This window comes from Salvia miltiorrhiza, chromosome 4, assembly GCF_028751815.1.
Source record: "Salvia miltiorrhiza cultivar Shanhuang (shh) chromosome 4, IMPLAD_Smil_shh, whole genome shotgun sequence".
NCBI lineage: Eukaryota > Viridiplantae > Streptophyta > Magnoliopsida > Lamiales > Lamiaceae > Salvia > Salvia miltiorrhiza.
The window spans coordinates 47,086,919-47,107,740 of NC_080390.1; the positions used below are offsets into that span (position 1 = coordinate 47,086,919).

Genomic DNA, 20,822 nt, shown 5'->3' on the forward strand with positions numbered 1-20,822 from the left:
GTAATTAAAAAATAAAAACATTAGTTTCATTTCATAGAATGAGAAATGGGTCATTATCTTCTTGTGGGCTTAATGAATAAGTTTGGTGTATCGGGCTAAGTATGTTAACAATAGAAAATTAATTAAGCCCAAAACTTTTATAGCTAGTTTAATTTGAGAATGGCTGCCTTAAATTAACTAAGTAAATACATAAGAATTTTCCTTCTATTCCGAAAACATGGGATTAAAAACTTTGTGTAAAAAAAATTCATTGTGATCCAAAATGTATTAGTAAAATCGAATCCAGTCGAATCCAAATAATTGATTTTAAGTTTACTTGTGATCCAAAATCGAGTCCAAATAATTTTTTCTTGTGATCCAAAAGCTTTTGAAAAGAATTTTTCTCATGTCCAAATAATTGATTTTAAGTTTACTTAGGCCCTTGCAAAGTATTATTCTATAATTTTATTTTACATATTTAGGTGCAACGCGATTAAGACGCCTATTTTATTTAAATTGTTCAAGTAACTTTCAAAGTCCAGGTTTAAGGTGTGAGATTTCAATTAATTCATATTGTTAATTTAATTATTGTTCATTTTAAAATTATGTGTTATGCATTATGTATCACTAGGAACCTTAAATATGGTCCAAAGACGTTATAATCCTTGGGATATCACAATGCGATTTGGAGTTTATGTTGATGTTTCTCTAGGGGGACCATAAATAAGTTTCAGAATATTAGTCTTTGGTATGCCACCATGTGAATTGAAGTTATGCATGTTATGACCATATGTGTTACTATTTCATTAATTTGAACAATTCTTGCATAATATCTTACATTGAGTGTACTTTTGTCTGTTTATCTCATTTTTAACATTTTCGAGTATTTGAGTTCGTGGGTGTGTGACGAAGCCCAAGTTTTATGTTTTTTTTTCCCCAGTTGTCTAGGTCTAAATTTGGGGTGATACACTGATGATGCAACAAGGCATGAAGAGGACGAAAAAGGGCAAGGTGATTTATGTGAAAGACATGGAGCTGGGATACGATTGCACCCAAGGTCAAGATATGATTGAACTTGCGATTGGAATAACTTATAAATGAAGTTGCTTAAGTGAAGGCATCAAGACTTATTCAAGTACCCACACAATTCAATAGCTTCAAGTTTACTTGGGCCAGAGGTAGAAGCTCGTGGTCAAACGGTGAATGAAAGAAAAGATCAAACGACACTACAAAAAAAATGTCGATTTAGCGGCGAAAATTACCGACGGCAGCGCCGCCGCCGGTGATTACCGATGGCTCACCGACGGCGGAGCGGACGACCCGTGTTTGTCAAAATAGCGGCGGCGTTACCGACGGCAATACTGTCGCCGGTGATTACCGGCGGCGGCGCCGCCGGTAGCAATAATATGAATTAATTTATATATGTAAATAGGTTACCGGCGGCATCCGCCGCCGGTGGGGTCCGGCAATAGAAACACCGTCGTCCGGCCACAGTTACCGGCGGTGTTACCGCCGCCGCTAATCACCGGCGGTGTGTGCCGCCGGTAATCTGCTAAATTTTTTTTTTTTTTTTCCTTCTGTTCATTTTGTTTTTGTTATTTTTTCGTTTTCAGCATTGAGTAATTAAGAATGCTAATTTGATTAGTAAGAATCTTATAATTATAACTTAAAAATGCTAATTTGATTAGTGATTCACTCATCAATCATCACTAATTCAAGATTATTACTAAGAATTCAAGATTCTTAGTAAGAATCTTATAATTATAACTTAAGAATGCTAATTTGATTAGTGATTCACTCATCAATCATCACTAATCCAAGATTATTACTAAGAATTCAAGATTCTTAGTAAGAATCTTATAATTATAACTTAAGAATGCTAATTTGATTAGTGATTCACTCATCAATCATCACTAATCCAAGATTATTACTAAGAATTCAAGATTCTTAGTAAGAATCTTATAATTATAACTTAAGAATGTTAATTTGATTAGTGATTCACTCATCAATCATCACTAATCCAAGATTATTACTAAGAATTCAAGATTCTTAGTAAGAATCTTATAATTATAACTTAAGAATGTTAATTTGATTAGTGATTCACTCATCAATCATCACTAATCCAAGATTATTACTAGGGGTGGAAAATCGGGTACCCGCGGGTACCCTACCCGCGGGACGAAAACTGCCGAAAACGGCACCCTCACCCGACCCTCTTCCCCGATGCGGGTACCCGAATACCCGCAGCGGATACCCGCTGCGGGTATGAGGGTACCCTCACAGTCCTGCGATTTTTTTTAATTGTAATTTTGCGGGTTTTTGGTCCCCCTGGAGGGTATTTCGTCCCGCGAGAGGGTAATTCGTCCCGCATTTCACAAAAAAATTGAAAATATCCTTTCTATTTCATCAATTATCCATAAAAGAGATGAAAAATTAGGGCTATGAGGAGTTTTGGGGATTTGGGGGTTAATTCCTAAAAGTAAAATCTAATAAAATTATTTAATTTTAATTTTATAATGTTATTTGCGGGTAATGCGGGTATCCGCGGGTATACCCGAGGGTACCCTCTACCCGCAATTTTTGAGGATGCGATACCCGCACCCGACCCTCCACCCAAATTTTGCGGGTATCGGATACCCGATACCCGCGCGGGTATCGGGACGGGTGAGGGTATACCCGATACCCGCAACCCGATTTTCCACCCCTAATTATTACTAAGAATTCAAGATTCTTAGGAAGAATCTTATAATTATAACTTAAGAATGTTAATTTGATTAGTGATTCACTCATCAATCATCACTAATCCAAAATTATTACTAAGAATTCAAGATTCTTAGTAAGAATCTTATAATTATAACTTAAGAATGCTAATTTGATTAGTGATTCACTCATCAATCATCGCTAATCCAAGATTATTACTAGGAATTTGATGAGGAGTAATATATGCGGAACAGAGGAATGACGTTACCAAGGGAATCACGGGGAGCAGCGAGATGGTTTTCGCCAGAGGAATCACACTCGCCAGAGGAATGGCCTTCACCAGAGGAATCACACTCGCCAGAGGAATCACACTCGCCAGAGGAATCATATTCGCCAGAGGAATCATATTCACCAGAGGAACCACCAGGAACGCGGAGAAATCTCCCGCGTGAAGGCGATTTTACTGTTATACCCCTGACCACGCAAGACGCATGCTTCAGTGCTGATTTTACTATTTTGCCCTCTATATATAATCTATAAATAGCGGTGGTGAAACTAGAAACCAACACCTAAGCTAAAGCGATAATTATAAGTTATACCTAGTTTGATTAGCTGAAGAAGACGAAGAAAACAGTTGGAATGCTAGAATACAAGAGATAATTTGCTGTTGTATTCGAAAATGAGAGATAACGTAGAGTACAAGAGAGCACGTATGTCCTATTTATAGATTACAAATGAAAGGTAAAATGGTAAATTCGTCTGTGGTGCATGCGCCTTACGTGTTTGAGGGTAGAATGGTAACTTTGCCTTCACGCGGAAGACTTCCCCGCACTTTCCAGTGATTCCGCTGTTGAAGAGCATTCCTCTGGCGAGAACAGCTTCTCTGCCGGACGTAGTTCCTCTGGTGGAGATGACTTCTCTAGCGAGGGTGACTCCTCTGGCGAACATGATTCCTCTGGAAAGAGCCATTCCTCTGGTGGGTGAGATGTCTCTGGTGGATAGGATCCCTCTGGTGAGAATGATTCCTCTGACAAGTGCGCTTCTTCTGCCATACTCGTTCCGTTGGTGGGGCCGATTCCTCTGATTTGCATCATTTCCCTACTCTGCACATATCACTCCTCATCAACCACTCCTCCCTCTAGTTTGGTTGAACTGGGTATTTTTCATGTTCAACCAGCGAAGTATTGTTAAAGTCAGCGCTGTGCTGTTTTCCTTGGTCCCTGCAAATCATGAAGACATGAGAATTCTAATATTGTAAGAAGGTAAAGGTAAGCCCTGTAAATTGTTCTCTGGCATTTTTGCTACTCCCCCCTCTGGTCTAACTAGTTCGCTCTGGAACGGTGCAACTAGTCAAAGGATTCGCCCGCGTGGATGACGTCACCAGCATTAAATGCCCGTCCCTTCTACAGTGCTTTTTCCGTATCCCGAGGTTACTTTTTCAGCCTTCGCGTCTTTTCGCCTCCCCGTAGAAATCCTCGACCGTCGATTGTTTTTTAGGGTCACGTGTCGTTCATCCCATATACTGATGGTTGCCCGCGTACGTTACATATTCAGTTTTGAACTTTTACTTTCCACTATTCATCTTCTCCAATTTTTCCGAACTCCTTCATCTGCAATTTCCGGCGATCCTCCCTCCTGTTCCGGCGTACCTCCAGTGACCCTTTCATTCCGGTATTTACAGTCAATCTTTCTTTGACCTAGGTAATTCGCGTACCTTCCTCTCCCAATATTTGTGATTAGTCGTAGCGTAGTGGTGTAATTGTTGGTGCTCTGATTGAGCGTGCTAGAAACCCTAGGATTAAAATTTTCGACAATGGCCTCCACTTCCGCTGAAAAAGTAACATCGGGATACGGAAAAAGCACTGTAGAAGGGACGGGCATTTAATGCTGGTGACGTCATCCACGCGGGCGAATCCTCTGACTAGTTGCACCGTTCCAGAACGAACTAGTCAGACCAGAGGGGGGAGTAGCAAAAATGCCAGAGAACAATTTACAGGGCTTACCTTTACCTTCTTACAATATTAGAATTCTCATGTCTTCATGATTTGCAGGGACCAAGGAAAACAGCACAGCGCTGACTTTAACAATACTTCGCTGGTTGAACATGAAAAATACCCAGTTCAACCAGACTAGAGGGAGGAGTGTTGATGAGGAGTGATATGTGCAGAGTAGGGAAATGATGCAAATCAGAGGAATCGGCCCCACCAGCGGAACGAGTATGGCAGAAGAAGCGCACTTGTCAGAGGAATCATTCTCACCAGAGGGATCCTATCCACCAGAGACATCTCACCCACCAGAGGAATGGCTCTTGCCAGAGGAATCATGTTCGCCAGAGGAGTCACCCTCGCTAGAGAAGTCATCTCCACCAGAGGAACTACATCCGGCAGAGAAGCTGTTCTCGCCAGAGGAATGCTCTTCAACAGCGGAATCACTGGAAAGTGCGGGGAAGTCTTCCGCGTGAAGGCAAAGTTACCATTCTACCCTCAAACACGTAAGGCGCATGCACCACAGACGAATTTACCATTTTACCTTTCATTTGTAATCTATAAATAGGACATACGTGCTCTCTTGTACTCTACGTTATCTCTCATTTTCGAATACAACAGCAAATTCTCTCTTGTATTCTAGCATTCCAACTGTTTTCTTCGTCTTCTTCAGCTAATCAAACTAGGTATAACTTATAATTATCGCTTTAGCTTAGGTGTTGGTTTCTAGTTTCACCAAGCGGCATACGTGCTCCTTTGTAACTTACGCTATCTTTTACTCTCAATACAACAGCAGCTTTTCTCTCGTTCTAGCATTCCGATTACTTCCTTTGTCTTCTTCGATCAATCAAAACTAGGTATAACTCACGATTTATTCACAATTCACCGATTAGTTAGATACCCACTCTCTTAGAGTTCGAGGGTTTTTTAGGACAGTAACTTAAATTGATTTGGAAATTAGGACAATAACTTTCGGACTTGTAAAAATAGGACACTAATTTTTTTAGAGTAAAATAGGACACTAATTAATAAGTGTTGCATCCGCAGGACATTTTTCGGCCAATTATCGGCCCAGAAATGTCCTATTTTTACAATGCTTATTAATTATTGTCCTATTTTACTTTAAAAAAAATAGTGTCCTATTTTTACAAGTCCGAAAGTTTTTGTCCTAATTTCCAAATCAACATAAGTTATTGTCCTAAAAAATCCCCTGACTCCACTCTCTTATGTTTCACCAGAATTCAAGATTCTTAGTAAGAATCTTATAATTATAACTTAAGAATGCTAATTTGATTAGTGATTCACTCATCAATCATCACTAATCCAAGATTATTACTAAGAATTCAAGATTCTTAGTAAGAATCTTATAATTATAACTTAAGAATGCTAATTTGATTAGTGATTCACTCATCAATCATCACTAATCCAAGATTATTACTAACAATTCAAGATTTTTAGTAAGAAACTTATAATTATAACTTAAGAATGTTAATTTGATTAGCGATTCACTCATCAATCATCACTAATCTAAGATATATTCATAGTAAGAATTCAAGATTGTTACTAGATTGAAAAAAAAATAAAATTAAATTAAATTAAAATAATAAATAAATATTTTTCCGACATTAAAATAAGGACGGAAACGAGCCCGATCCATAATTAACAATATCTCTTGGATATCATCTCGACATATTCTAAGGTTATGAATGTATATTGTATATTGTATATTGTATATTGAACTAGAGTTTAAATGAATTAATAGGCATTAGATATATCAATAATACAAGTGTTCTGTACTGGTGACCACTCGAAAAGAACTTGTATAAATACGAAAATAAATTGTGGACATACAATAAAATAAATAAATAAATTAATTAAATAAATTAAAAAATATTACCGACGGCAAAAAGCCGCTGATAACCCTCCGGCAGTCCGGCGAGCGTGCGGCCGTCGTCTGGTGGACTTTACCGGCGGCGTCGGCGCCGCCACTAATCACCGGCGGCCTCCATATGCCGCCGGAATGGAGATCACCGACGCCAAAATTACCGGCGGCCTCGCGCCGCCGGTAACTGTGTTTCCGGCGGCCGCCCTATATTTATCGGCGTCAAAAAGCCGCCGGTAATTTTCATTTTTTTGTAGTGCGAGTTTATCACTTGCATTAAATATCGAAAGAAAATTGAATCAGCTTCGGATAAAGAATAATCTATAGTTCGCCAACGAATTGAAGATATATACATGCAAAGCTGGAAATCTCTTATCCGCATATGGCATGGGCAGGAAGGCGGGTACTGGAAGCTAATACAGAAGCTGAGAAAGAAGGAGAAGTGGAGAAATGTAATTATTGATATGAAGAATTACTTTTTTTTACGATAATTGTTATTTTTACTTACGAGAACTTGTACTTTTAGTTATTTCGACAAGTAATTATTGTCGTAAAAAAAAGTAACCATTGATATGAAGAAATGTAATGTTTTAAAAAAAGCTGAAATAAATGAAAAAAATTAAAAAAGTATTGAAAAGAAAAAATAAACGAAAAAATAGAAGAGAATAAAGAAAACGCTTTGCTAAAGTAATTATTATCGTAAGAAAAAGTAACTATTAATATGATGAAAGGTAATCTTTCAAAAACATCATCATAATAATAATTACTTTGAAATCAAATTGAAAAAATACAGAAAATAAAATAAACACATTAAAAAAAAAAAGCAAAAAACAAAATTTAAATAAACAAAAATAAAAAACTGAATAGAAATAGAAATGAAACAACAAAAAAATGCACTTAAAAAAACTGAAATAGAAACAAAAACGGCAAAAAAACGCAACTAATAGGTTTCAAACCTGGGATGAGATCCAGTGTCCCACAATTTTATGTGTGCCATTGTGTCCTATGTTTATATTTATTATTTTAAAAATATTTTTTATAAAAATAAAATTTATTATAATACTATGAATTATATTTAATTTTTATTTCAAAAAATTAAAATTTTTAAAAAGTATATACCATCACTTTGAATTTATCAACTTATTATTAGCTATAAAAGTGAAATTAAATGATAAAAAATAATTATATACCCTAGATTGATGGAATAAACCCTAGTTAATCATCACAAAATTAAACTAAAGCATATAAAGTTGAAATTGAAGAAAATATATATAAGAAATTAAATAAAATTGAAAATGGGACACAAAGTGGGACATAAAGTGTGGTACACTAAATCTCATTCCTTCAAACCCACGCCTCTAGGCAAAAGTTACGATCATTGCACCTCGCAATACTTTTGTTTTTATTTGTTAAAATTTATGATATAACTGTTTGATATGGGTCGATTCAAGATGGATTCGACCCGTTTCATACATAGACACACTATCTTACGAATAACCAACTCGTGTAAAAATGTTGAGATTAATGAACAACGTATTCATTGATTAATCCTTGCATATATATATATATATATATATATATATATATATATATATATATAGGGGCGCGCTCCAGTGAGACCCCATATTTTTCGTGAAACACTAGGACAATGAATAAGACATATAATACTAATGAACAAAACGTATATCTAATGAACAAGATGTATATACTGATGAAAAATAAAATTTAAACAATTCGTAATGAATAAGACATATATACTGATGAGCAGGGCCATATATACTGATGAACAATGCAGTATATACTGATGAATAACAAAATTTAAAATATTCTGCTCCCTCCAGGATTCAAACCCTGCGAAAAAAAATCACCCTCCAGATACAATATCAGCCATAGGATTGATAAAATAAACACACCAGATCGTGCCCTAGATCTCACTAAAATTAGGGGGTCTCATTGGAGCGGCCCCCTATATATATATATATATATATATATATATATATATATATATATATAGGGGAAGGCTAAAATAAGAACGCTTCTTAAAATATAAATTAGGAATCATTTTCAGCCCTTAGATCATCAAGATCTACGGTTGATTCATCACCTTGTTGGATAAATTCATGGTCCTGAGTTCGAATCCCAAAGGTAGCAAAAAATTATTTTTCGCAATTCGTACCTTTATACAGTTTATTCATGCATGTTATGCATAAAATTCATGCATTTTGGCTGGTTCGCAATTCTTAAAATAAGAGTGGTTTATTGAATAACCGCTCCCTATATATATATATATATATATAGGGGTGGCTATAATAAAAACACATCTTTTTGTAAAAACTAAAAACGGCTGAATTCTTTGTAGAACACGTATGAATTAAGCCAATTCATACGTGTTCTACATAGAATTCAGGACCTTTCGCAATTCATACAGTTACACAACCAATTCATACGTGTTCTACATAGAATTCAGCCGTTTTTAGTTTTTACAAAAGATGTGTTTTTATTATAGCCCACCTCTATATATATATATATATATATATATATATAGGGTTGAGTTCAACAGAGAATTATCTTTTTATTCATCATGAACAAATCTATATATTTTACGAACAGATCAACATAACTAATGAACAGACGTATTTAGTAAAAATATAGAAAAACTCGCCACCAGCAGGATTCGAACCCGGGGCAAATTGCTGTTCATGCGGTACATTGATCTGTTCATTGAAATTATAGATCTGTTCGTTTTTATTTTACGAATTCTCTATTATCCACAATATTTAGCTTCTCTGTTGAACCCTTCTCTCTCTCTCTATATATATATATATAGGAAGAGGTTATAATAAAAACCTCTTTTAAAATGAGAACTAGGAACCACATCTTAGCCTTTAAATTTGAAGATCTAGTGGTTAGGATTAAATTGATTAATAATGTGCCTAAAATGAGGGAATTTGTTTGACTTTGCCGTTTTTTTTGGTTTTTAATTAGGAGAAGGTTAACTTTGTCTTTTAAGGTTTTCTTAATTAATGATAGATGTTATGTTTTAATTGCTTTTCCGATGACATTTCGTTTTTTATCAAATTAGTTTTTAATAAAAGAGTTTTAGTTATTAAAGAATTCTATTTTTTAATGATAGATGATTATTTATTTTTGTTGCACGTTTCGTCTAGGTTTTTTGTGTTCTGTATTTTTTGTTCTTTATTCTCTCTCTTTCTTTCTTCCATATTCTTAATATCTTATACTCTTAATATCAATTTTTATTGAAGTCAGTAGCAGTTATTTATGCACGATGAACAATGAAGGTATTGATTAATTTAATTTTATTATTTGTTTTAGTTGATCAATTTAATTTATTTATTTTCGGTTTTTTTTTAAAAAGATTTTATGTTTATTTGATTTTGAGGAAGTTGCAGTGTTAATTGTTTAAGTGCATGGCAAAAAAGTTTGTATTGCATAAAAGATTTGCAGTATTTTAGTTTTGTAATTACAATCTTTTAATTTCAATTTTTAAATGTTCACCCTCAATTTATGATGTTGTATGTTTCGGAAATAAAAGCATGTGTGCATCTTTGCATATAGACTGTTTATGGGCGAAGAACAAATGAAAAAGAGAGATTTGCAAAGTAATATTATTTCGATGAAATACCAAAGTATTTTGCTTTATTATTCATCATTCACATATTTGGAATGTGCAGCTTTGACTAATTAACATGTTTAGACATCGAAAGGTTAGGGATTGTTGAAATAAAGGGTTTGGAGTGAAATACATTTTAATAATTGCATAGATGCATATCAAAGTATGTAGGAAAGGAAACAAGCCTCATAACCCTGTTGGACCATAACAATGCGAGGATTAACCATCAAATTATAATTCAATAAACTTTTGTTGGACCCAAAACGACAATTAACACTGTAACACACACAATCGGAAGAATTCAAATTTTATGAAGCTTTAATGGGACAATTAATTAAGCGACTAATCTTTAGTTTACTTTTTTTTAGAGGTGCTTGGACATAAATTACCAATTTTATTTATTTTCATTTACTTGCACTTAATCATTTACCCAATTAAATACATATATACATACTGAGGATGGACCATCATATGGTATCCAAACCTTATGGAGTACTCAATCTCATTGATCCAGTGATGGAGATTTTTTCTGATATTTTAACTTACTTGGACAAATTTTTGTTGTAATAAGGGTATAATGGTTATTTTTTAGTACATTAATTAAATTATCCGCATCACAGTATTCGACATGTCACATGCATAATTTTCACGTTTATTGTGCACTTTTTTTCATACATAAAAATGTAGGAATATCTCTTAATCTTAAACATGCATTACTTGGAAGTTTTTATGTGCATATATGTATTTGTTGATTCGCAGTTTGTTTCAAAAATGAGAAAGTTATATTGTATATGTAGATAAGCTTATACATGAATGTTAGATACATTATGCAGGTATTTTTGTTTCACAATTTGTAGATTTTGATAAATTAAATTTTAAATTAGCTCATCACTTTTGGAATTTTGATTTCAATACTAGAATAATATTTCATCATCGACTTGCTTAATTAATTTATACTCACTCCGTTACATGAATCTTGACACGTTTGGTTTCGGCACGGGAATTAAGGAATTGTAGATTAGTGTTTTAAGTGTGTGGTTAATAAAGTATAAAAGTGATAAAGTAGGAGAGAGAAAGTAATAAAAATGATAAAGTAGGAAAGAGAATATAATAATTACTACTCCCTCCGTCCGCCAAAAGTGTACCACTTTGGCTAGGCACGGGATTTAATAAAATTGGTAATGATTTTGATGTAGTGGAGAAAGGGTCCCACCACTTTATGAGATGTGTGGTTGAAATTGAATTTGGAGTGGTTTTTTTGTAAATAAAGAGTGTTTGTAAGGATAAAATATTAAAGTGGATGGTGAGACCATTTCCAAAAAAGGAAAGTGGTATACTCTTTGCGGACGCCAAATATAGTAAAAATGGTACACTTTTGGCGGACGGAGGGAGTATTATCTTATTTAGAAATGTGTCAAAGGTTCGTGGAACGGCCCAAAAAGGAATATATGTCGTGGGACGGGGGGAATAATTTGTTTTGTAACATTTTTATTAAATATTGACTATATAAATATATTTAAAGATCTAAATATCTTTGAAAGTTCATGCAGATTTTTGTTATACAATTTGCAGGTTTTTGTATTAAAGAATAAAGAATGCAGGAAACTAGTGAAATATGTACTTTTGTAATATATGCAAATTCATGTTTTGATGAGGGCAATTGCCTCTGTCTCCACTATGACAATTGCGCCTTCCATAAGATTATGTTTATCAACAATTATTTTTAATATTTAATTAATTTCCCTCTCTTCCACACCATTAATATTCATCCTAACTCAACCATTTCTCTATTTTTGTTGATTTATCAATGATCACCCCAACTACCCAACCACAATATTATATATCAACAAGTGTCACTATATCACTGAATGAGATCTTAGGAGAGAGAAAGACCAAGGGTGGTCTGTTTTTTCTAGTGGTCGACCACCTCTAGTCCTCCCACTTTTAATTGTTAATTTTTTTGTCATATGACTTATGTGGCAGTCGACCTGGTCTCCAAAATTTTTACCGATAAACTTGGTCTAAGAGCGTCAATTCTGATTCTGACACGGTTAATTACAACACCATGACGTTGAATTCTACGTTGCTGGAGGCAAAGTTCAGGAGAACGTGTGGATAAGTGATCGATAATGTCACAATCGATGTCAGTCGACAATAGATTCACGACCGACGAAGAATAAGTGTAGGAGGAGGGAGTGTGAAGAAGAAGAACATGGAAAATTAGGGTAATAATCTAGGAGATTATGTAAATTACAATTACACCCCTCAATTGAAATATATATATATATATATATATAAGTAGAAAATGAAGAAACATTGAACATATCAGTAAATGCGGTTGAACATGACAATAATTTTATTGAACGTTTGAGGTTTTTGGGATTCGAACCCTGTATACGTTCAACACAATTCTCGTTGAACGTTAAATGAACGAACGCTAACCGTTAGATTAGATAAGATCAACGCATGAGATTTGATCTTCTTTCTCTGAAAATATTTGTGCTTCTATTGAACTTTCTTTAATATATATATATATAGGGAATGGATCAATGAAGAATGCTAAATGTAGAAGGAAACAACGAAGATTGAATAACTCAATACATTTACTGAATAAATCACGCGAGCGCATGAACGAAAAATGTACGTGTTTATTCAATAAAATAACTATTCATGCGGTCGTGTGATTTATTTGGTAAATTTATTGACTTATTCAGAACGAAATATAGTTACTTCTTCATAGATCCCAACCCTATATATATATATGGTGTGGTTCTAGAGAGAACTATATTAATTGTGAGAACGGGAGAACCATCAAATCTAATGCATCCACTGTAAAAATTAATGCATTCGCTGTTAAAATTAATGCACTAAAAAAATTAAAAAAAAATGCTCCCTTCAGGATTCGAACCCAGGATCTGCATTCATCCAACAAGATGATGCATCCACCGTAGATCTTGATGATCGAATGGCTGAAAATGGTTCTCCGGTCTTCTTTTATTTATGGTTCTTTCTTAAACCTCTCCCTATATATATATATATATATATATATAGAGTTAGGTTCTATTGAGAAGTTGATTTTCGTAATAAATGAGATTAATAAACACATCAATAAATTCTTTGAACATACCAATATAACTGATAAACATACGAATCTATTTAATTTGTTAAAAAACACGCCACCATTAGGGATCGAACCCTAAACCAAACGCTTGTTCATAAAAATTAATTAACATGTTCATCAAAATGTATTATTTGTTCACACCTGTTTAGATTGCTTATCAGTTTTCAACATATTTGTTCTTTTTAATTGAACATTTTTCCATACGTATGTATGTGTGTGTGTTGCCATATGGCGCAATCTAATTAAAGAGTCCACATACATATAATAAACTATTTAAATGTGATACTATATGCTAATACCTAGGTGTTAGGTAATATCTGAACTTGACCTAAAAGTTACATTTCTTTAGGTGGTGCAATGCTCTTCTCTTCTCTTTTTTTTCTTTGTTTTTAGAATGGTGGATGTAAATTAATTCTTGTTTTTGTGTTGCCGATGTATTTGTGAATTCTAAGATATTTTGTTAGGGTAATTATCTATTGTTATATAAATATTTATAGTAATGGTAATAATTTCTATAAAATGGAAATTTATTTCAATTAAAGTCAAATTTAGTTGATTCTCGTATTCACTTGACATTATCACATAATAGATGGATATGTTAAGTTGTGGCTATTACAAACAGTGGATCGATTATGTATTATATTTAGTCATAAGACTACATAGCTACACTTGGCAATGAAATATTACAACACAAATAAAATATTAGTAATTGAGTAAACTTACTTTAATTAAACAACTTGGTTTACAATTATGGAAGGCCGGGCCCCACATGAATAAGAACGTTGAGAGAGTAACTCTTCAATTCCCTTTCTCCTTATTAGACCGTTGCAAATTGGCGAACGCACAAAAACTTTGAAAACCAAAAAACTTCCTTGAGAAAATCACGTCAATGGCGGAGATGAACGGTTCTCTGCTGCCGCAACACGCCGCCCTTGACCCCCAATCTCTGCTCCTCTCTCAATTCTCCGATTCCGGAAAGCCACAGCTCCTTCAACTCACAACCGAGAGCTTCGTCATGGAGCGAGGCCCCAGATTCAAAGAGTACTCCGATCTCAGAGAGAGAAAGCTGAGGATGAAGAACTCCATGGATCCACCAGAGGAAAAGATTCTACACCGATCGCTTTTGACCCCGCCGAAAAAGCAGGTGAAATTCAGTTCGACTTTCTCCACCCCGCCCAAGAGGCTCAAGGCGCCGTCTGCTCTGGCCCAATCCGTCCCGGATTTCTCGTCGACTCTGCGGAAGGAGAACAGGAAGCCGCCTGCGCTGCCGCCTGTGGCGGAGCGGTCGCTGACGCCGCCGGCTGGATTTTTGAAGAGCGGGAGCGTTTATGGGAAGTTGGGAGGAGGGAGCAAGTCGGTGAACTCGGCGGAGAAGAGGAACGGAGGATTGATGGCTAGAAAGAGCTATGCAAGCATGGCCGAGTTGAAGGGGCTGGCGGCGACGGCCGGGAATGCCATCAATGGAGGAGGGAGGAGCACTAGAGGCGTTGCCAGAACTGTTTTGGGGTCTAGGCACTTTTGATTTCGCCCACAATTTGCAATTGCATTCATCATTTTATCTTTACTATTTCTCCTTCATTATTTTTTATTCTTTGATTTTTGGATTTCTATTGCTTGAGAGTGTGATGTTGTTTCTGGCAGACTTTTTTTTAACTTGTAATTTGTATAGAGAGCAGAGCATGCTTTTGCAGTGTGATTTTCACATACCTTTTTTCTTATAATGATACTATATTTTTCCAAAAATATATTATGAATTGAATGCCTGAATTATTTGGTTGAATGCATCCACAGATTAAAATGATGAGTGAAAAGATACATACAACAATTGGTAATTAATACATCAGTTTGTACAGTGGTTAGCTTTAAGTGTTGGGAATTAAGAGTCTTACATAAGAATTGAGGTCTCTTTTCTACTAGTGTAGCATGTTGCAAAGATCCATCACAATTTCATCCACCAAAATCTGCACCAACTGTCTGGTGATCTCAAAAGCTTCACTCTCACACTGCGTCCATTCCTCCAAGGAACGGCTCATCTCTCTCTCGATCAGATCGTCGACACACAACCTCGACAGCTCCTCCCACCTCCTAACAACTTCCACAATCTCCAGGATCAGCATGCTGTTGTTCATGCGAAGAGGCAGTTTTCTCGACACCTTGGATCGACTCCCGGGAAATTCTTGAAATCTAACGCCCAGATACTCCATGACCGAATCCAAAACGAAGGTTTTCAGTTGATTCACCTCCTTACCATCCTCAACCCCTAGGGAGCAACCGAAGTTCATCCATAAAACGCTTGCGAGCATATCCAGTTCATCGAGGAGCAAATGTTTGATTGGGGAGCCTTTTCCTACGGCTGAACCTGAAAGCAGCGCGCTATGGAATACCAGCTCAGCATTCAAAAGCACCTCCTTTACTTGCTCGACCTCGTTCCCTTTCAAGCCAAAAGCAAGCCCACTGCAGCATAAGATCTCAGAGACATTGTTGAGGATATCAACGATCATCTCTTTTGAATTCTCAACGCCGTTCAATGAGGCTGCAGACTCTGTTTCACAATAAGAGCAATCCAGAGATTCTTGGACCATTTTGTAGCCTGCAGACACAAGTTGAAGTTAGATAGTCGCATATACGCCCAAAATTAAGCATAACAAAGCTGGTCTTGAACCCCAAAAAGATTTCTTGGACAAGATGTTGTCACCTGGGCCATCGTCTGCACTGCTGGAAGGAAAACTCTCAGTAGAAAAGCAGGTTTCAAGAACCGATCCTGGGCTTAGGTGCTCAGCATCGAGCGGTTGGTCAAAAGACGGGTTCACACCCATGGCATTTCCCTGAACCAAAGTAACCAATATAATCATCAGATGACTCTTCAATTATTTCATCAAAATGGCAGCAAAATTGATTGAAGTTCAGACATGCAAACGAAAATCAGATGAACGAACCTGACAGCAAATCAAAACCTGGCATAAGAAATCTTAACCATACCAGAAACTCTCAGAGGCTAACAAAATTCTATGAGTAAAAAAAATTCTTAAGTCATTTTCAGCAAATACTATATAGCCAAGTGGATCTGCAAATGATTCCCTACAACATAGTATTCGAGTCACAATCTAAACCACTCCCTCTAACATAGAGTAACAGTTTAGCGAAGTAAACGGACCAGGTAATAAGACATGGCATGGTGAGCACTAAAGTTTTTGGGCAAGAAAAAGCTGTATTTAGCAAACAAAACATGAGTACTAAATTAGTGGACATCAACAAAGCATTTTAATTCTTGTTGAACGCCAAAATTTAGGCTGGGGTGTTAATAGGTTAATGTAGTTACATTGTGTTTTTTGACAAAAAGACTGCATTAAAAGTTACATTCAAGAAAATGTGTTGAGAACTCAAGCCTAATCTATCAAAATGCTACGTAATAGAAGATTTTGGGTTACCTGTGAAACGCTTGAAGATTTTGAGTTTGACAAATGGCTCTGATCACTCCAACCATTTCTCCTATCAGATATAGCTGGTAAATTATCCTGCAGAAATGGAGCCTCTGATGTCAAGGCTGTTATTAGCTCTTGTAGAATCGTAGCTGTGGTTTTTTTAGGTGCATTGCCCGTATCCTCCCCTTGGCAATTCAATTCCTTCAATTTTTGTTCCAGAAGTGCACCAAGGGCATCTCCGCTTATAGGGCGCGATCTCTCAAACTCCGTCTTTCTAACACATTCTCCTAATGCCGGTTTCTCTCTACTTCTAACCTGCATTTCGCCAATTTCATGAATTCCAACCTTCTGCTTCACTGATGAATTGAATGTGAAGGAAACCACATTGTTGCTCCCTGCAAGTGCAACACTGTCAAATTTTCTGTCTTGTCGATGGAGCAAGCCACATTCATGGTCAACGTAGTGAGGACGCACTGAATGAGGAGAACCAATAACCGGTTTGTTTACTGCATAGCTTGAGCAACCAGAATATTCACCTTGTCGAGATAGATTGTTCGGCCTCCTCTTTCTCCCAGTAGGTACTGAGTCACTCATGCTATTGGGGATTCTCTTTTCCAATTCAAATCTACCATTCTCAATTCGGGAAGGCACCCGAGACCTTGAACTACAGCTTAAGCTTGGATTTGCTGAAACATACTTCTTTGTCCCATTCATAACACTTGTTGATGCCTTGTTATTCGTCAAAGTAATCACATTCGGCCTTAGAGGAACTGTTTCCGTTGCTCGTAACATCTGATTTTGCCTATAGGGCTTCTGGTTAGGGCTAAGAGGTAAATGCACACCCCTCGGAGCCTTGCAATGCTGCTGAATATGCCCGGCACAGAAAGGACTCCTATACGAGGCGAACTTCACATGAGTTTGAACATTTCCAATAACCGGAGCTGCAGCCATGGAGCAGCCATCACGAATATCTTCTTCCAACTGATGATATAATGCAGCGTTTACAGGCTTACTTTGTTCCAACAGTTGACAACAAGATCTTACGTTATTCGACAAGGGTGAGGTAAAAACTAATGGTTGTGGAGTGATGGTAGGTTTACCGTTCATACTATCCAGCATATAGCCACAATTTTTGCAAGACGACTCCCCCACTGCAGCAACACTTCCAAAACCATAAGAGCCTTCCGAATGGCTTGGCAACGAGCGTGTCCTTCCCTCCATATCGGTATCTTGTGGAGAATCTCGCGAAGCATTAGAGTAAGTGAGAGCACATCTAGATCTACTTGTCTGTAAACCAGGTTCCAAAATTCTAGTGGCTGCACCAATCAGTTTAGATGGCCTTTTCCTTGAAAGATTCTTGGGAGTTTTCACTGGCGAAGGAAGCTTTGGATGATGCTGCTTTCTTGACTTGGATAACACATTCTTGAATGGCAGCTTCTCGGTCCCAAATCTAGTTATGGGTTGCCTCTCACATCCACTTGTCTTTTGAAGTTTCTGAGGCCTTACTTCATGCTTAATCCCACCTTTCAACTCTTCCCTTTTATCGACTAATTCCTCTGCTTCTCGCAAAACAACACCGGATGCAGGAGCCTTCTTCGACTTATCTCTCTGCAACGCCGGCATAGAATCCAAACCCATGAGCCTCGCAACAAGTCCAGGAACATGCATTTCATGCTTTTGTTCATTATCAACAATGGCCGCCCCATTCGACATCTTCGCCGTTGGGAATCCCCCATTGTTTTCATCAGCAATCTATGTTCCATTCACACAATTACAAACAACAAATGCAATATTAACGCTAAGTTCATCAATTTAACTCTCCATCCACACAAATAAGCTCTGCCATTAAACAAGAAATCATAATAACCAACTAAGCATACCAAACGAAGCTTCGGCTGCTTCTCATCCCCACCAAATTTCTTCGAAGCTTGTTTGAATCGAACTATATATACCAAAAACGCGTACAAAAATCAATTCCAACATTAAGTAAATATTCTCAACAATGTATTTTTTTATAAGAAGAAATTACCTGGTGGTAGTAATTTCTTGGAAAAAAGCTTCTTTTTCGCGAATCTACGATTCCAATCAAAAAGTTGAAAGAAGATACCAACACATCCACCAGGCCTCTGCGGCTTCTTCTCCACAATTGCCAAAGACGACGCCGCTTTCTCCACTGTGTCATTCATTCCTCTAAAAAAACATCAAAAATCAAGAAAACGGGGGGGAAAGTCCTAAAAAGAACCCACCTTTCAAAACAAACCCAAAAAAAAAATCTTCAAAAAAATTTAATCTTTCTTCATTCAAAAGAAGTCCCATTCGACAAACACTTTGATATATATTCAATCTTCTTCATTTTCAAGTGTCACAAAAAAATAATGACATTTTCTTGTCCCTCCCAGCAATAGCCAAATGTCAGTGAAAAGTAAACAAAGTCACAACGCCATGTGCAAAGCATGAGATGCTTAAACAAGAAAAGCCCCACTAGGAAAGAAACACCAAAAAATCTTCACATGATGAAGGGGAAATCAGCAAATTCATATGATGAAACAGAAACTGTAGAAACAGGGGTCTGAAACTGACAGCAGATGTGCAGAGAGCGAGAAAGAGGGAAGGACAGCGAGAGCGTGCATATACATACCAGATATAATATGGTAAGTTTTTAAAGGGTCGCTGGAATGATTATGAATCATGGGGAGCTAAAAGGCATAATCATCTGGAAATTAATACTCTACTAAGAATCTCGACAAGTACAGGAAACAATAGAGTGTGTTTGGGAGAAAAAATTGAAAAAGAAGGAGGTCTGAGTGGAGGGATTTTGGTTCGGCAGCTGACAAAGCTGCGCTGGTGAAAACGGCTGCTCCTCAGATCACAGTAGTGTGTGACAGTGAGGAGAGAAGTTAGGAAAGATAAGACGGAATGCCACTCGGTCTACAAATTGTTCAATACTAACAAATGTTTTCCAAACGTCACGTTAAAATATTAAGGACCATTTTTTTAAATATAGTATTTCCTCCTCATTTGATATGGCTCAAAAGTCATTTTAAAATATTTCCTCAATCTCAAAATTTACAAAATATTTCATTCGTAGTCCCCCAAATAACTTACTAGGAAGAAATGACATGAATTTAAAAATAAAATTATTGAATATATTGGATTTAATAAAAAAAATTATAATTATTATTAAAGATGGTGAAAATATGTTATAATTAATACTGAGAGTGCGAAAATATGAAAAATAAGAATAAATTGTGTATTATTAGTGATGGGGTAATATTCCAAAATAAATAAAAAATTATTTATGGGATGGAGGGAGTATTTAAATTATATCCATTTAGAACTTTTTTACTCTTATATATAGCATTAGTGTATTTCGTATTAATGCTCGACCATTGATACTCAATTGCTCGACTCACAATGGTTGAATATATCGAGCATTCTAAGAATACATGATTGTTCGACCAACAACGGTCGAACATTAGTGGTAAATATACTAATGCTCGACATGTTTGTCCTTTGTAAGTTATAACATTAGTGGTAAATATACTAATGTTCGACTCACAAAGGTCTAACATGACGAACATTAATGTATTTACCACAAATACATTAATGCTCGACATATCTGACTCGTATTGGTCGAGCATGTTGAGCTTTAATGCATTTACAACTAATGCTCAAGTTGCATTGGTCGAGCGCTCGAGCAAAATTCGGAATTTCAACAAAGTTTGCAATTTAACTTTGTGCTTTCGAACTCAAAATGAATACTTTTTATAGTTTTATTTTATAGTTGGTATTTTTTTATTTTTTGTCTTTGGGAATGTGTCATATACTTTTTTGTGAAATATAAAATTGCTATTTTTATCTTCATTTTTTCTATAATTCATTTTTTTAAAAAATACATGTATATTACATTTGAATCTCACATTTTAATCTAATGACAATCATGCTATTACAAATTAGATCAAATATTCAAATAAATACAGGTACAACCGAACATCCATATAAAGTGCAACAAACACGCCGTCAGTGGGACATGAACCAAGCCCTCTTTAATATGCGTGCTGAAAAGTAAAGACCATATTAAATGACATGTATGAAGCATTTT

At 36.0% G+C, this 20,822-nt stretch overlaps 2 protein-coding genes across 5 annotated transcripts; one reads left to right on the forward strand and one right to left on the reverse strand.

Annotated features, from left to right (window-relative positions):
• Window positions 1–14,063: 14,063 nt before the first annotated feature.
• Window positions 14,064–15,041, forward strand: LOC131023852 (uncharacterized). The gene has a single exon (XM_057953468.1). It carries the CDS (start codon window positions 14,188–14,190, stop codon window positions 14,818–14,820), a length of 633 nt encoding a protein of 210 aa, XP_057809451.1. The 5' UTR covers window positions 14,064–14,187; the 3' UTR covers window positions 14,821–15,041.
• A 49-nt stretch (window positions 15,042–15,090) lies between these two features.
• Window positions 15,091–19,663, reverse strand: LOC131023851 (uncharacterized). 4 transcript variants are annotated; one of them, XM_057953467.1, is made up of 7 exons: window positions 19,359–19,663; window positions 18,750–18,893; window positions 18,601–18,662; window positions 17,257–18,472; window positions 16,727–17,115; window positions 15,994–16,123; window positions 15,091–15,888 (listed from the first exon to the last, which is right to left on the reverse strand). In XM_057953467.1, the coding sequence occupies exons 1-7, from the start codon at window positions 19,408–19,410 to the stop codon at window positions 15,212–15,214; spliced, it is 2,670 nt and encodes an 889-aa protein (XP_057809450.1). In that variant the 5' UTR covers window positions 19,411–19,663; the 3' UTR covers window positions 15,091–15,211. The 4 variants fall into 4 exon arrangements, with proteins under 4 accessions (XP_057809450.1, XP_057809446.1, XP_057809449.1 ...); XM_057953463.1 differs by having other exon boundaries at window positions 16,727–18,472; window positions 19,359–19,662; XM_057953466.1 differs by having other exon boundaries at window positions 16,727–18,472; window positions 18,750–18,910; window positions 19,359–19,662.
• Window positions 19,664–20,822: the final 1,159 nt, after the last annotated feature.